This window comes from Oncorhynchus mykiss, chromosome 16, assembly GCF_057628025.1.
Source record: "Oncorhynchus mykiss isolate SJ-2025 chromosome 16, ASM5762802v1, whole genome shotgun sequence".
In the NCBI taxonomy this organism is placed as follows: domain Eukaryota; kingdom Metazoa; phylum Chordata; class Actinopteri; order Salmoniformes; family Salmonidae; genus Oncorhynchus; species Oncorhynchus mykiss.
Genome location: NC_143037.1, coordinates 71,960,308 through 71,977,883, shown reverse-complemented (window position 1 = coordinate 71,977,883; position 17,576 = coordinate 71,960,308). Strand labels below are relative to the sequence as shown.

Below are 17,576 nucleotides of genomic sequence, written 5' to 3'. Positions count from 1 at the left end.
CAGGAGGATGTATAGTGTGGGACAGGAGGATGTATAGTGTGGGACAGGAGGATGTATAGTGTGGGACAGGAGCATGTATAGTGTGGGACAGGAGCATGTATAGTGTAGGACAGGAGCATGTATAGTGTGGGACAGGAGGATGTATAGTGTGGGACAGGAGGATGTATAGTGTGGGACAGGAGGATGTATAGGAGGATGTATAGTGTGGGACAGGAGGATGTATAGTGTGGGACAGGAGGATGTATAGTGTGTGACAGGAGCATGTATAGTGTGGGACAGGAGGATGTATAGTGTGGGACAGGAGCATGTATAGTGTGGGACAGGAGGATGTATAGTGTGGGACAGGAGCATGTATAGTGTGGGACAGGAGCATGTATAGTGTGGGACAGGAGGATGTATAGTGTGGGACAGGAGGATGTATAGTGTGGGACAGCAGCATGTATAGTGTGGGACAGGAGCATGTATAGTGTGTGACAGGAGCATGTATAGTGTGTGACAGGAGCATGTATAGTGTGGGACAGGAGGATGTATAGTGTGGGACAGGAGCATGTATAGTGTGGGACAGGAGCATGTATAGTGTAGGACAGGAGCATGTATAGTGTGGGACAGGAGGATGTATAGTGTGGGACAGGAGGATGTATAGTGTGGGACAGGAGGATGTATAGTGTGGGACAGCAGCATGTACAGTGTGGGACAGGAGCATGTATAGTGTGGGACAGGAGCATGTATAGTGTGGGACAGGAGCATGTATAGTGTGTGACAGGAGCATGTATAGTGTGGGACAGGAGCATGTATAGTGTGGGACAGGAGCATGTATAGTGTGGGACAGGAGGATGTATAGTGTGGGACAGGAGGATGTATAGTGTGGGACAGGAGGATGTATAGTGTGGGACAGGAGCATGTATAGTGTGGGACAGGAGGATGTATAGTGTGGGACAGGAGGATGTATAGTGTGTGACAGGAGCATGTATAGTGTGGGACAGGAGGATGTATAGTGTGGGACAGGAGCATGTATAGTGTGGGACAGGAGGATGTATAGTGTGGGACAGCAGCATGTATAGTGTGGGACAGGAGGATGTATAGTGTGGGACAGGAGGATGTATAGTGTGGGACAGGAGCATGTATAGTGTGTGACAGGAGCATGTATAGTGTGGGACAGGAGCATGTATAGTGTGGGACAGGAGCATGTATAGTGTGTGACTTTCTTTTTCTACAGTTTACTCTCCGTTCGTCAGCACCTCTACTAAACGTTGGTCGTGGGTCAGCTCATGCTTTTTTACCAGACTAACTGCAACGTTACCCATAACACCCCTGACATCAATCTGTCTGGATTTGTGGCAGACAGACCAGAGAGACGTGTGAAGAGGCGTACGTACACCTGTTGATAAAATTCACTACTAAATAAAGTACAACAATTGACTTCTCTCTTAAAAAAACAAGTGAGCGTGCAAATCCAACTTCCTGGGGAAAATGACTCAAACACCCAGTGGGATTGAAGTGTGAGGGGGATGCTGGTGACTCAGTTTAGTGCTCTGCCAATACTGAATTCTAAAGAACATCCATATCGATGCACTGCTAGAACTTGTCTGTGTGTACCATGATGTAATAAAGCTTTGCTTGTTGTGGGGGGTACCTGTGTAAAGCTCGGAGTCTCTGTTGAAAAAGACACCTTTGGTCTCAACGGGACCTAAGTAAAGGTTAAATAAAATAAACTTCCTAAAACATTCTTAGAAAGGTTAAGAAAACATACGTTGGTATCTAGTTTCACCACTATTGAGGAAGTAGTCAGCAGGCTTTTCAAGATTGCAAACAAAAGGGGAGTATTCCGGGTGGGAATTATTAAGAAAGAAAATGACAAGGAAGAGGTTTGTTGTTATCAGACAGACAACTGTTGAATGTCACTGTTTCGATGATACACACATGGATATCTGCAGTAACAATGTGCCATGGTTACTTTTCCAATGGATTTTAATATGTAAGCATGTTATTGAATTTCTTCACCCGAGCGAGCAGCATCGGTAATGGCCCGTTCATTCATAAGTAGAGCAGCATTCAGTGTGCTGTGCCACATAAATCCCTGTTCCTGATTTCTAGCTCAGACACAAACACAAGGTCTGATGACAACACAAGACTTAGTTTACTCTGAGACAAGGTCCTGATTTCATTTCAAAGGAAAAGCAGCCAGCAACCAGGGCAATACAGGAAAGGACCACTGCTTCCTGGACAATATCTCCCAAACACTGGCTTCTTTCCCCTAGGGGAACTTTAGCCCTTACACAGAAACCAGAGTGTAAATAAACCAACAATGAGAAGAGGGCCGAGCCTAGTCCCCCACACCCCATTCATTAGCGACCCACTTCCTAATACCCTCCGTGGAGGTAACGCCCATAACCTCTCTCCTGATTTCTGGGAATTAAACATAGGTCTCCAGATAGATGCCAGATTTTTTTTTTTTTTAATAAAAAATCTAACTGTGATGACCTTTGGGTTTCTTGGACCCCCGTGGCTCTGTCAATCGTTGAGAAAATGATTTAGGATTCATATGACAATTGAAAGGTTGAAGCCGCATAGAATACATCATAAAGTAAGGTTTGGAATTAGCCTACTTCTGTGATCCACCAGACACACAGGTCACCTATCCAGTCCCACAAGTCAGTTGGCTGACACACCTGTTTCATCACAAAGGACAACAACACACGAGGACTTCTTTTACACGTTTCCCTTGAGTCAATTTGCTGGGGGAAAGTTGTACGATCACATGAAAATAATATTGTTCTAGAACCCAACTTTCTAGATAAAGAGACCCATGCCTAGGCTATGCCATTCATTCTGGGTTAAGCAAGCTGAATTTGAATGCGTATAAATAACGTAGATAATTTACTCACAATGGGCTTCTGAGTGGTTTATCAATTTGTTAGGATAATCTTTCCCGATTATTTAGCTAGCTAGTTACAGTACAATGATGTATCTGTAAAGGGATTTCCAGATGAGTATGATAACGGAATAGAAAGTCAATATCGGTGTGGTTGTAGATCGGTAAGGGAATTCAACTTTGGCGCGGAAGATACCAACTCAAGATCATTCACTGGCAATATAATAAAAGCACGCGGTAATTTGTCTTCAAGGATACAAAAAAAATCGTACCACTTTCATACATATCTGTGTTTTTAATGATATATGCGATGGTATTTCTTTAGATTAGGACTACATATTGTAAATACTGCATCTCTTCCAAAGCATGGTATTTCATTCACCCCTCATAACGTCCCAATTTGGTATGTCCACAATCCCGCTATTGGTCAGTTCCCAGTTTGGAAGATGCATCTCTGGCTGCTAGGAGACCGCTCTCTACAATGAAAGCCTTGTGACAAAAGTTGCAGGACTCACATTTTTTTATAATCAGATACATTTTCAGATGCCACAAAGAAATCCAGTCCACCATCTGTTCACCCATTCATTCCCCATAGATAGATTAGGTTATTTAGTTGTTGTATGATGTGCCACAAGACAGTCAAAAAGAGTGAAAGTGAAAAAGAATGATTCATTTTCTTTTATCAACACAAAGTTGCACAACTCAAATAATTTGACCAAACAAGAACCTTGTTGTGGAATGATTAAAAAAATTGTCATGATGTTGACATTTCATGCTTCTCACCTGACCAGGTAATGTCACAGGGACGCAGCCAACTGATATACACTGCATGTACAAAACATTAGGAACACCTGCTCTTTCCATGACATAGACTGACCAGGTGAATCCAGGTGAAAGCTATGATCCCTTATTGATGTCACTGGTTAAATCTACTTCAAATCAGTGTAGATGAAGGGGAGGAGACGGGTTAAAGAAGGATTTTTAAGCCTTGATTCAATTGAGACATGGATTGTGTATGTGTGCCATTTAGAGGGTTAATGGGAAAGACAACATATTTAAGTGCCTTTGAACGGGGTATGGTAGTACGTGCCAGGCACACCGGTTTGAGTGTGCCAAGAACTTCTTCGCTGCTGAGTTTTTTTTACGCTCAACAGTTTCCCATGTGTATCAAGAATGGTCCACCACCCAAATGACATTCAGACAACTTGACACAACTGTGGGAAGCATTGGAATCAACATGGGCCAGCATTCCAGTGGAAGGCCTTTGACACCTTCTAGAGTCCGTGACCCGACAAATAGAGGCTGTTCTGAGAGCAAAATGCAACAATAGGAAGGTGTTCCTAATGTTTCGTAAACTCAGTGTCGTTGACAATAGCAAGAGTAGCGGCTACACTTATCCTAAACCATTTCATTATACACAAACAAATAACTATCAAAAAGGATGTCACACAGTTTGTCACCATGTTTCTCTGGGTTTATCGGATTTAAAGCGAGTCATTCCTTCATGAACCGGAACGTTTGTGTCCTTGTAGCTCCCATAGTCGCCATAATTGTCAGTCTGTCTTATCAACATGAAGCTATTTAAAACAGCTGCAAAAGTATTTGCACACTTGGACACCTGCCAGCAAAGATGGAGAGTGCTGCACAGAGAGCTCACATTGATGACAAAGTTGTGTGTGTGTGTGTGTACATTCTCTGAATCCTGTATCCGGTGGGGACCGAGCGGACTGATGATCTAATGTTTTGGCAACAAACTGCATAAATTAACTAATTCAAGATGACCTAGACTCAAAGAAGATAGTGAAGTGTTTTTCTCTCTACCCATTATTTACGTGTGTACACATAGGAAAGAGGAAAGAACACTTGCTTCTCTGTTCCTGTGGGAAAAAATACACTTATTCTTCTCAGCAGAAACCTACATTAATATATTTCTTGCTTCCGTTATTCAATTTGGGAAGAGAAGCAAAAACCTTTGAATAAGGGGGCCTAGAAGACCCTCAGGGGGGCCTAGAAGACTCTCACACAACAAAGATGATTTAATTGGTATGTTTGCCACATCAAAGATTAGACAGGATAAGGAATAGGAGAGAGAGAGAGAGAGAGAGAGAGAGTGTGTGTGTGTGTGTGTGGGGGGGGGGGGGGTATCAGATACTCACTGCAGATGGCTCATGGATGCATCTATCAAATCAATCTCACATACACCAAATGCAACCGGTATTTCACCTTACAGTGAAATGTTTACTTACGTGCCCCTAACCAACAATGCAGTTTAAAAAAATAAAAAATATGAATAAGAATAAGAAATAAAAGTAACAAGTAATTAAAGTGCAAAAGTTATATAAAAATAGCATCTATAGTATCTCATAAACCTATACCCATTAAGAGTTGTTTTTATTGTTTATTTGAATGAAGAGATGTATTGAATGAAGAGATGTATTGAATAAAGAGATGTATTGAATGGAGAGATGTATTGAATGAAGAGATGTATTGAATGAAGAGTTGTATTGACTGAAGAGATGTATTGAATGGAGAGATGTATTGAATGAAGAGATGTATTGACTGAAGAGATGTATTGAATGGAGAGATGTATTGAATGAAGAGATGTACAGAATGAAGAGATGTACAGAATGAAGAGATGTATTGACTGAAGAGATGTATTGAATGAAGAGATGTATTGAATGAAGAGATGTATTGAATGAAGAGATGTATTGACTGAAGAGATGTATTGATTGAAGAGATGTATAGAATGAAGAGATGTATTGAATGAAGAGATGTATTGACTGAAGAGATGTATTGAATGAAGAGATGTATTGAATGAAGAGATGTATTGACTGAAGAGATGTATTGAATGAAGAAGTGTATTGGATGAAGAGGTGTATAGAATGAAGAGATGTATTGAATTAAAAAGTAATGTAGCCTCTATCCTATAGGAACATTTGCCCACGTCTGTAGCTTCAACTCGTTAACTAGACACAAAACAGTGGAGGGCATCAGGATGATTATGATGGACGAGCATGGAAAGAGGAGTGTCAGTGCTGATGTTGACGACACCACCCACCTCGGACACCAGCCTTAATAGTCCTCATTAGTGACACCCACTCTCAAGGCCATTGTGCACAGCAGTTGAATCTGTCAGGAGGAGGGAGGACGGGCAGAGAGGACAGGTCTCCGAGAACCACTGTAGACAAAGGACAGTGGTCCTGTCTGCCAAACCCTGTTCATGGTGTAACATATACAGTATCACCCAGAGGAGACTTAATGTATAATAAAGGGAAATGATGGGGATTTTAGGTCATTTAGTGAAGCAAAAGTTAAAAGCCTTGGTATGTTATGTAATCTGTATGGCTAAATGCGTCTAACGAGGATAGGAATGCATAGTACTGTACTTCCTCCTCAGTAGAAACTACTGTAGATCAGTGACAGGCAGATGTTCATTTGTGCGGGTTCCATAATTTTATGATCTTTAGCTGTTTTCTCTCACTTCTGGACCCCTAAACGTTGGACATTCTTTACAAATATGTGAGAAATACAGTGTTTGGAAAGGTTAAAAAAAGGTTAAAAAGACACAGTATTTCCTTACTGTTAAATATCATGCTCAAACTGAGACATATTTCCAAGTTAGTTCCTCTCTTAGGATTCTCTTGGATTCATCTCACAAAGGGTGAATCCAGGTACAAAATGGATGTGTTCCACCCACACACACATCCAGTCGAGGACCAATAAAACACTTGGGGGCCTAGCTATTGCAATGCACCGTAGCCAGATGATTGTGTATTCAATGACTTCCAGTTAACTGGAAGGAACCTCATCACTGTTCCCAGTTGACCCGGAGCCAAGGAGCTGGACAACACTAAGGAGGAAATCCTTCAGGGCCCTCTGTGGAAACACAGTGTGGTCACTTCCTTCAACTTGGCTGTTTCTTTTAACCCCCTGGCATGGGACTGGACATGTTTCTCACAGACAACAGTGTTTTTATTTTGGTTCCAGAGAGCTGCCCTCGCATGAACCAGCCCCGCCCGCATCTCACTAATGCGTAATTAGTTGGGTGTTGGGTGTTGTGATAAGAAGATTTATGTATTGAGTATTAAAAAAGTACCTTTTATTTTACCAGGCAAGTCAGTTAAGAACAAATTCTTATTTTCAATGACGGCCTAGTGGGTTAACTGCCTGTTCAGGTGCAGAGCGACAGATTTGTACCTTGTCAGCTCGGGGGTTTGAACTTGCAACCTTCCGGTTACTAGTCCAACGCTCTAACCACTAGGCTACCCTGCCTCCCCATCTCATAATCTTGGGCCCTCAATGATGGTTAGTGGGTTTTAGGACAACACATGATCAGGGGTGGGAAGGTAGCCTAGTGGTTAGCGCATTGGGCCAGTAACCGAAAGGTTGCTGGATCGAATCCCTGAGGTGAAAATCTACCCCTAAGCAAGGCAGTAAACCCACTGTTCCCCATGTGCTGTTGAGCCCCCACCTCTGTGATTCAGAGGGGTGGGGTTCAAATGCAGAAGATGCATTCAGTTGTACAGTAATGAATATGTAGATTTATGGCTAAGTGCTTGTAAGTAAGCATTTCAGTGTTCTGTTGTATTTGGTGCTTGTGACAAATATGATTTGATGTCCAAAACAATGTTAGAAAAGATCATTAATTTGAATCATATTTCAGACTCATCCTGGTATCATGATTTCAATGAATTGTAGTCCTGAGTTTGTAAAGAATGCAATCAAGGATAAAGGAAGACAACAATTGACATGAGGGGGAAACAAGTCTAGGTGGAGTAAACTTTTCCCCGGAGTGTTTTTCACAGAGGCAATCGGTTTTCATTAGAAGGAAGAGGAGGAAAGAAAGGAGGAATCCTTTCCATTGTAGAGATATGATCAGGGGCAGGGCATTGACCAAATCAAGTCAAGCATAGCCTCCTGGCTGGCACTGCACTCTCCCTTGGTAGCCTGTGGTAGGCTTCAGCGTTCCAGTCTCAGGTTTTCTATCAGCAGGCATCAGCAGGCAACATCAGACGTAGGCATCCGCTGTAATCTGGCATGATGTAATCTGGCATAATGTCATTTGGCATAATGTAATTTGGCATAATGTAATCTGGCATAATGTAATCTGGCATAATGTAATTTGGCATAATGTAATCTGGCATAATGTAATTTGGAAAATCATAATGTTTTGGTACGTATCTAATTGAACCTCTTTTGATGTGTGTGGCCTGTTGCTCCCTTGTCTACAGTACCTTCAGAAAGTATTCATACCCCTTGACATTTTCTATCCCTCCACATTCTGTTGTTACAGCCTGAATTCAAAATGTTCTCACCCATGTACACACAATACCCCATAATGAAAAACGTGTTTTTAGAAATGTTGGCAAATATCTAATTTACATAAGTATTCACACCCCTGAGTCAATACATGTTAGAATCACCGTTGGCAACGATTACAGCTGTGATTCATTCTGGTTGAATCTCTTTGCACACCTGGATTGTACAATACTTGCACATTATTATTATCTAAATTCTTCAAGCTCTGTCAAGTTTGTTGTTGATCATTGCTAGACAGTCATTTTCAAGTCTTGCCATAGATTTCCAAGCCGATTTAAGTGAACACTGCAACTAGGCCACTCTTGAACATTCAATGCTGTCTTGGTAAGCAACTCCAGTGTATATTTGGTCTTGTGTTTTAGGATATTGTCCTGCTGAAAGGTTAATTTGTCTCCCAGTGTCTGTTGGAAGGCAGATTGAACCAGGTTTTCCTCTAGGATTTTGCATGTACTTAGCTCTATTCTGTTTGTTTTTTTTCGTTAAAAAAACTCCCTAGTCCTTGCCGGTGACAAGCATACCCATAACATAATGCAGCCACCACCATGCTTGAAAATATGAAGAGTGGTACAACATAACTCTTTATATTCAGGACATGAAGTTAATTTCTTTACCACATAGTTTTTCCAGTTTTACTTTAGTGCATTCTTCCGAACAGGATGCATGTTTTGGAATATTTTTAATCTGTAATGGTTTGCTATTTTTCACTCTGTCATTTAGGTCAGTATTGGGAAGTAACTACAATATTGTTGATCCATCCTCAGTTTTCTCCTATCACAGCCGTTACACTCTCTAACTGTTTTAAAGTCACCATTGGCCTCATGATAAAATCCCTGAGAAGTTTCCTTCGTGGTTGAATCTGTGTTTAAAATGCACTGCTCGACTGAGGGACCTTACCGATAATTGTATGTGTGGGGTACAGAGGTGAGGTACCCTTTTTTTCCCAGTTTTCGCTTAAAATGACATACCCAAATCAAACTGCCTGTAGCTCTGGACCTGAAGCAAGGATATGCATATTCTTGATACCATTTGAAAGGAAACACTTTGAATTTTGTGGAAATGTGAATTTAATGTAGGAGAATATAACTCATTAGATCTGGTTAAAGATAATACAAACCAAAAAAAACATGCATTTTTTAATATATTTTTTATCAGTTTGAAATGCAAGAGAAAGGTCATACTTTCAGATAGGAGTCTAGGTGTAAAGATGTAGATTATGACCACCAGTTGCAGCAATGTGTGTGTAAAGTTTCATGGATCCAGTGAAGAATTACATTACTGCACAATATTTTGCATCAAGTCTGCCAGGAGTTTGCCCACATGTGCCGAATTGGTCAATGGATACATTTTCAAGTACATAACTATAGAGAACATGCAAAATGCTATGGTAATAAAACATTTAAGTTTACACAGTCCCAGGAATGTCATACATGATGGATCATTAGCTTCCCAATAGAAAAGACACTAACCTTCACACATCTAGATGACCGAGCCGGGTGGGTGTGGAGCCAGAGACAGCAGTGGGGTCAAACTGTAGAACCCAGTTCCTACATTTGAACATAAAGATAGATTTTTATCAAACAAAACTATGCTGTATTTTATCTCTGGGACTCTCCGGATGACAAATCAGAGCAAGATTAATGAATGTAAGTACATTATTTACCTTCAGAGGTGAATGTATCAAACCAGTTGCTGTGATAAACATTTTGTTGATGTGCACTCTCCTCAAACAATAGCATGGTATTTTCTCACTGTAATAGCTACTGTTAATTGGATACTGCAGTTAGATTAACAACAATTTAAGCTTTCTGCCCATATAAGACATGTCTGTTGTATACCACATCATTCTAGTCACATTAGCGCATGTTAGCAACAACTGTCCCGGGTTAGGGACACCCATCCCATAGAGGTTAAACACCATTACTGCACAAAGAGTGAGTCCATGCAACTTACTATGTGACTTGTTAAGCACATTTTTACTCCTGAACTTATTTGGGCCATAACACAGGGGTTGAATACTTACTGAATACTTAAGACATTTTAACTTTTCATTTTGTATTAATTTGTAAACATTTCTAAAAACATAATTCCACTTTGACATGATGGGGTATTGTGATGTCATTATGGGGTATTGTGATGTCATTATGGGGTATTGTGATGTCATTATGGGGTATTGTGATGTCATTATGGAGTATTGTGTGTAGGCCAGTGACCAAAACAAATCTAAATGTAATCCATTTTAAATTCAGGCCGTAACACAACAACATGTGGAAAAAGTCAAGAGGTATGAATTCCTCCTGAAAACACTGGACCTGTGGGGTTGTTTTTATCTCTCTACTCAATCAGGCCTTAACAGTTATTTATACTGCTGGTTTCCTTGTGTTTTCAGGCTGTGTAGCCGGGTCTGAAGGCCAGGCCAGGATGCTGGTACTCTGTTACAGCTGACAGCTCCTCTCTCTGTGGGCTTCTGTCTGACTCACAACCTCGGTTTTCTCCTTCTTTTTGTTCTTCCCTGGTATTTATAGCACGTACGTATAAATGCAGGTTAAAAGTAATGTCTTTGTTTTGGTGTTATTTTTATTGCATTACATAATCACAACACTTTTCTTGGATATCAATAATCAAATTATTGGAATCTTTAATTCTTGGGATCTAGCATAAATCATGCTTCATTAACACAAAGGAGTCTAATTTGTGACAACAAGCAATTAATGTCCATGAACTATTATTGAGCATAAAGAAAAATAACATTAAGTTACAGTAATCCAGAGCAGAGAGATAAAAACAGGTCAGACAAGAAAATAACATCAACCCACAAACCGATGACATGACACAAAACAGACAGACTCTCAGGCAAAACAGGGACACAGTCCACACTAGAGCTGAAGAAATATAATATTTGGTTTGAGTTTCTGGCATGTGAGCTGAGAAGAAAATGCCCCAGGAGCACACGAGCATCCCGGAGTACCTAATCACAGAGAGTTCTTTAGGGTTTTATAATAGCAGAGTTCTCTTACTTTCACACTCTGGAATATGACAGAATGGAAACATTGACACACAGAAAACACACAATTCCATATCCACCCATTTCAGTTCCACTAAAACTCTGAGGCAAATAAAAACCAAAGCAAGTTTGACAACATGAGGAAACAATGTCGAGGGCTGTGGTCGAATTACCCCTACCCTGACTGACAGTCCCCTCACCCTATCACCAACCACCATCCCCTGTCCAATCCCCTTCCAGCAGAGGCGGGACTGCATCTCCTTCCCCATCCTTACATACCCACACCTGTCACTAATCAATGTGGCAGAACCGCTAGTAAGGGTTGGTTGCGTTCCGCGAGGTGATTGGATGCTGAGTTGGAATCAAGCAGCGCATCGAGAAAATTTGGTGAAGACGAATGTTCTGAGTGGACAATAGTAGTATCGAAAACTGGAAAAAAAGGGAAATTGTCTAAAATTGGAGTGGAAGGATATGTGTGTGAATGATAATGAATTGCTTCTTGTTGGGAATCGTTTGTTGAGTAAGGATGCATATGTGGGAAACCCGTTTGAGGTGTCAAATATTGTGAAGTATGCGCTGGGGAAAGTGGAGTCTGTCAGAGTGACCAGGAGTGGTCTTATTCTGATTTATTGTATTTCTGAAGAACAGAGGAAGATTGCAGTGGGCCTCAAAAGAATCGGAACAACAGAAGTTTTGTGTTTTGAAGTTCGGAGCAGAGACACCCATCAAAGCAGTCATCTCAGGGATGACGACGGATGTTCAGTTTGAATACCTGAAGAGAATTCCTGGTGTGGTTGGTGCCCGGCATCTGACCCGCTGGGTGAATGGAGAAAACGAAGAAAGCCTGTTGGTCCTGTTGTTTTTTGATAAAGAGCAAATACCTTTGCATGTAAAGCTTGGTTATGTAAGATACGTTGTAAGAGCTTTCATCCCCAAACCACTGCAGTGTAAGAATTGTAAAGGATTTGGCCATGTTTCCGTAAGGCGCTACAGAGGGTAGTGCTTACAGCCCAGTACATCACCGGGGCCAAGCTTCCTGACATCCAGGACCTCTATACCAGGAGGTGTCAGATAAAGGCCCCCAAAAATTGTCAAAGACTCCAGTCACCCAAGTCACAGACTGTTCTCTCTGCTACCACACGTCAAGAAGTACCGGAGAGCCAAGTCTAGGGCCAAAAGGCTCCTTAACAGCTTCTACCCCCAAGCCATAAGACTGCTGAACAATGAATCAAATGCCTCCTGGACAATTTACATTAACCCCCCCCCCCCCACACCTTTTGTTTTAACACTGCTGCTACTCTGTGTTTATTGTCCATGCATAGTCACTTTACAAATTAACTTGACTAACCTGTACCCCTGCACATTGACTCGGTGCCGGTACCCCCTGTATATAGTCTCCACATTGACACGGTACTAGTAACCCCTGTATATAGCCTCCACATTGACTCAGTACAAGTACCCCCCTGTATATAGTCTCCACATTGACTAGGTACTGGTACCCCCTGTATATAGTCTCCACATTGACTAGGTACTGGTACCCCCTGTATATAGCCTCCACATTGACTCTGTAACGGTACCTCCTGTATATAGTCTCCACATTGACTAGGTACTGGTACCCCCTGTATAGAGTCTCCACATTGACTCTGTACCGTAACACCCTGTATATAGTCTCCACATTGACTCTGTACCGTAACACCCTGTATATAGTCTCCACATTGACTCTGTACCGTAACACCCTGTATATAGTCTCCACATTGACTCTGTACCGTAACACCCTGTATATAGTCTCCACATTGACTCTGTACCGTAACACCCTGTATATAGTCTCCACATTGACTCTGTACCGTAACACCCTGTATATAGTCTCCACATTGACTCTGTACCGTAACACCTTGTATATAGTCTCCACATTGACTCTGTACCGTAACACCCTGTATATAGTCTCCACATTGACTCTGTACCGTAACACCCTGTATATAGTCTCCACATTGACTCTGTACCGTAACACCCTGTATATAGTCTCCACATTGTAACATATTTTTCTTGTGTTACTCTTGATTGATTCCATTTTTTTTTACTTTAGTTTATTTAGTAAATCTTTTCTTACCTATTTTTCTTGAACTACATTGTTGGTGCGTAAGCATTTCACGGTAAGGTCTACTACACCTGGTGTATCCGGCGCATGTGACAAATACAAATTGGATTTGATTTTGATTTGATTCAAGTGTGTTCAGATGAACTGCAGTATACTGAAGAACGGTGTGTAGAAGGACGACAGTGTTGCAATTGTGGTGTGGATCACGATCCTGAGTTCCTGGAGTGCCCTGTAAGGGTGGAGGAGATGTGACAAAAGTTAAAGAGGTCGATCGAATGTCCTATGCGGAGGAGACGTTAAAATAACTGAGAAAACAAGTGATGCCAGTGAAGATATGGTAGTAGTGGATACACCACAGCCTGTAGGAAATGTTTGCTGCCAGACAAAAGATACCCTGTGTGTTTAAAAAGGTGGATTTTTGTTGCGTTCATTTGCCACAGTTATAAGTTGTACAACACAAGCCTCAATGAAGTCATAACAAACTGGACATTATTGTGGTTGCGTCAGAAAGGTTTTTTGGGGACTTAAGGATTTTACATCTGAAAACTTACAAGGGGTATTGGCGCCAGAAGACACGCCCTCCCAGGTTCCCCAGGTTCCCCAGGCCTGCTTGTCGCTAGGGTTGAAGGTCAAGGTCCTGTCAGTTTAGGGTCAGGCGATCAGAGTTGCGACAGATGGAGATGTAAGGTACAGCTAGTTGGCAGCAGGTTTCCCACTAGAGCCTTCAGGAGCCTTCAGACATGCAGAGGGGAACCTGAAGACAAGTACAGTTATGAAGATAGTTATGGGTAAAGATCTACATTGCTACAATCTATGCCTGCAATGTCAACTAAAGTTAAAAAAATATTTATATATATTTAGAGGTGCAAAACATTAAAAAACAGAATCCCATCAAATACATTTCTAGGAATTTCTATTGAACTTGAGTCAGTGATTCTTATCATAATTATATTTGCATAAAGGGTGACTGCCTACCAAGACTGATACGTGTAAAACAACTAAAGACTGTGCCAGGGTGACATCTGACAAGAACACAAATCTGTGCCAAAACAAACTAAGATACATGTTTCTATTGGTGCAACTAGACGGATTGGTGCGACTAGACGCCTCAGGTCGGAGGTCAGACTGGCATGCACCGGGGATTTTTGTGTTCAATCTCTGTGAGGTCACCTAACCCCCAAGCACGCTAACACACCCCCCCTCAAACTGTTGATCTGCCCTGACACACACACACACACACACACAGACACACACGCTCATTACTGAGTCGTTCAGCAGACACAGGGTTCAGAACCCATGGACACAAAAGGGCCCTGAAAAAAATATATAATGATCACCCCCCTCCGTTATCGTTAACCCCTACCTCCCTCCCTCCTTCCCTCCCTCACCAGAACACTTACCCCACGATCCCCCACTCCTCTCTTTCACTCTCTCCATCCTCCTTTGATCTGGGACAGATGATTCCATGCATGTGTGGCAGGAGTCAAGGTGCTGCCGTAAGGAACAAAGTGGTGGCCCCATGCATAAGAGCACTTAACCAAATCATGAATTATGATGAATAACGAATATTTAAATGAATAATAGATCAGAGATAATGTCTTTGCCCTGAAGCTGCAGAGATAGGACTGTAGAGATAGGACTGCAGAGATAGGACTGTAGAGATAGGACTGCAGAGATAGGACTGTAGAGATAGGACTGCAGAGATAGGACTGCAGAGATAGGACTGTAGAGATAGGACTGTAGAGATAGGACTGTAGAGATAGGACTGCAGAGATAGGACTGCAGAGATAGGACTGCAGAGATAGGACTGTAGAGATAGGACTGTAGAGATAGGACTGCAGAGATAGGACTGTAGAGATAGGACTGTAGAGATAGGACTGTAGAGATAGGACTGTAGAGATAGGACTGCAGAGATAGGACTGTAGAGATAGGACTGCAGAGATAGGACTGTAGAGATAGGACTGTAGAGATAGGACTGTAGAGATAGGACTGTAGAGATAGGACTGCAGAGATAGGACTGCAGAGATAGGACTGTAGAGATAGGACTGTAGAGATAGGACTGTAGAGATAGGACTATAGAGATAGGACTGTAGAGATAGGACTGCAGAGATAGGACTGTAGAGATAGGACTGTAGAGATAGGACTGTAGAGATAGGACTGTAGAGATAGGACTGCAGAGATAGGACTGCAGAGATAGGACTGCAGAGATAGGACTGTAGAGATAGGACTGCAGAGATAGGACTGTAGAGATAGGACTGCAGAGATTGGACTGTAGAGATAGGACTGCAGAGATAGGACTGTAGAGATAGGACTGTAGAGATAGGACTGTAGAGATAGGACTGTAGAGATAGGACTGCAGAGATAGGACTGCAGAGATAGGACTGTAGAGATAGGTCTGTAGAGATAGGACTGCTCACCACACAGGTGAGTGATATATGCCAGTTAGGAATGAGAAGAATAATTAGGTGGCCATGATAGAATTTTGCCATGACACCCCTACAGTACTCTTAGAGTCATGGGATTTTGCCATGACACCCCTACAGTACTCTTAGAGTCATGGGATTTTGCCATGACACCCCTACAGTACTCTTAGAGTCATGGGATTTTGCCATGACACCCCTACAGTACTCTTAGAGTCATGGGATTTTGCCATGACACCCCTACAGTACTCTTAGAGTCATGGGATGTTGAATGACCACAGAGTCAGGATGCTTGTTTAGCATCCCAAAGACAGCACCCTACACAGGGCAATGTCCCCTTCACTGCAGTGGGGCATTTAGATCTCCTTAGACCAGAGGGAAGACTACTGGCCCTCTAACGCCACCTCTAGCAGCATCTGGTCTCTCATTCACTTGAAGCTGATTTCCTGGTGTTTTTACAGTCTTTAAAGTCCAACAATACAAATAAATAAATACAATAAAAATGTTTTTGCTCAAACAACATGGGGGACAAACAAATTGTCACGCGGGCCGTCAGTTGAGGGACAGTGCCATTGACCAAGAAGGCTGTTTCACTCATGTATTCCTTGAGGATTTCACTATGCCAGTAACCAGTCCAACATGTGAACAATTTCATAATTTAGATACAAAATTAATCAATATCATGCAACACGTACAGTGGAAGTGTCTTTCCATTCTAGTCTGCATAGCACCTAACACCCTGGGCACTTTTCTGCCTTTCCCAACCTCCTGATCTCTCTCCAGGTCACCTGTCTCAAACCGTGATCTAACAACATTCCACAGAGAATTAATTCCTGGTTATTTTCCAGCCTCTCATTTTCTCCTTCATGTGTGGTGCGTGGGAGATGCCAACATATGGCTAGGAGTAGATTGATTTGTAACTATTTGTTTGAGTGTATTCAGGTCAATGTGAGGGTACATATGTAGAGTGGCTGTCTTTGTGTGAACATAGAATGCGATGAGTGAGTGTCTGTGTGAGTCTATGAGTGTATATGTTCTGCGTATTAATCGCTACAGTTGTACTTGTAGGACCAGTTCAGGACCAGATTAGGACCAGATTAGGACCAGTTTAGGACCAGATTAGGACCAGATTAGGACCAGTTCAGGACCAGATTAGGACCAGTTCAGGACCAGATTAGGACCAGTTCAGGACCAGATTAGGACCAGTTCAGGACCAGATTAGGACCAGTTCAGGACCAGATTAGGACCAGTTCAGGACCAGATTAGGACCAGTTCAGGACCAGTTCAGTAGGTTTTAAATCAAGCCCCCCCCCGACACAGAAACGTAAATCCACACACACACACACACACACACACACACACACACACACACACACACACACACACACACACACACACACACACACACACACACACACACACACACACACACACACACACACACACACACACACACCTAAACATGCCATGGAGCAGTGGCCTTCTTGCTTCCCAACAGATAAAGTTGAAAGATGAATGAAGATGTTCACTAACACACAGAAGAGGAAGCAGAGTAGATATTGAGTCTATTTTTAGAGTAGACATTGAGTATATATTTTTGGAGTAGATATTAAGTCCACATTTTTAGAGTAGATATTGAGTCTATTTTTAGAGTAGATATTTAGTATATATTTTTAGAGTAGATATTTAGTCTATGTTTTAGAGAGGATGTTGAGTCTATTTTTAGAGTGGATATTGGGTCTATATTTAGAGTAGATATTGAGTCTATTTTTAGAATAGATATTGAGTATATTTTTAGAGTAAATACTGAGTCTATTTTTAGAGTAAATATTGAGTCTATTTTTAGAGTAGACATTGAGTCTATATTTT

General features: G+C 41.8%; 2 protein-coding genes across 2 annotated transcripts in view; both read right to left on the bottom strand.

The window, feature by feature from the left end:
- LOC110492638 (protein FAM110A) overlaps window positions 1-3,042 on the bottom strand; it is a 28,905-nt gene extending 25,863 nt beyond the window's left edge. The window contains exon 1 of the mRNA XM_021567065.3: window positions 2,886-3,042. The gene's annotated coding sequence lies outside the window, so the exon portion shown is untranslated. The remainder of the gene's footprint in view (window positions 1-2,885) is intronic.
- Window positions 3,043-13,101: 10,059 nt separating this feature from the next.
- On the bottom strand, window positions 13,102-17,403 carry LOC118939479 (uncharacterized). The gene is made up of 3 exons (XM_090203888.1): window positions 14,688-17,403; window positions 13,839-14,041; window positions 13,102-13,516 (listed from the first exon to the last, which is right to left on the bottom strand). The coding sequence occupies exon 1, from the start codon at window positions 15,774-15,776 to the stop codon at window positions 14,712-14,714; it is 1,065 nt and encodes a 354-aa protein (XP_090060014.1). The 5' UTR covers window positions 15,777-17,403; the 3' UTR covers window positions 13,102-13,516; window positions 13,839-14,041; window positions 14,688-14,711.
- Window positions 17,404-17,576: the final 173 nt, after the last annotated feature.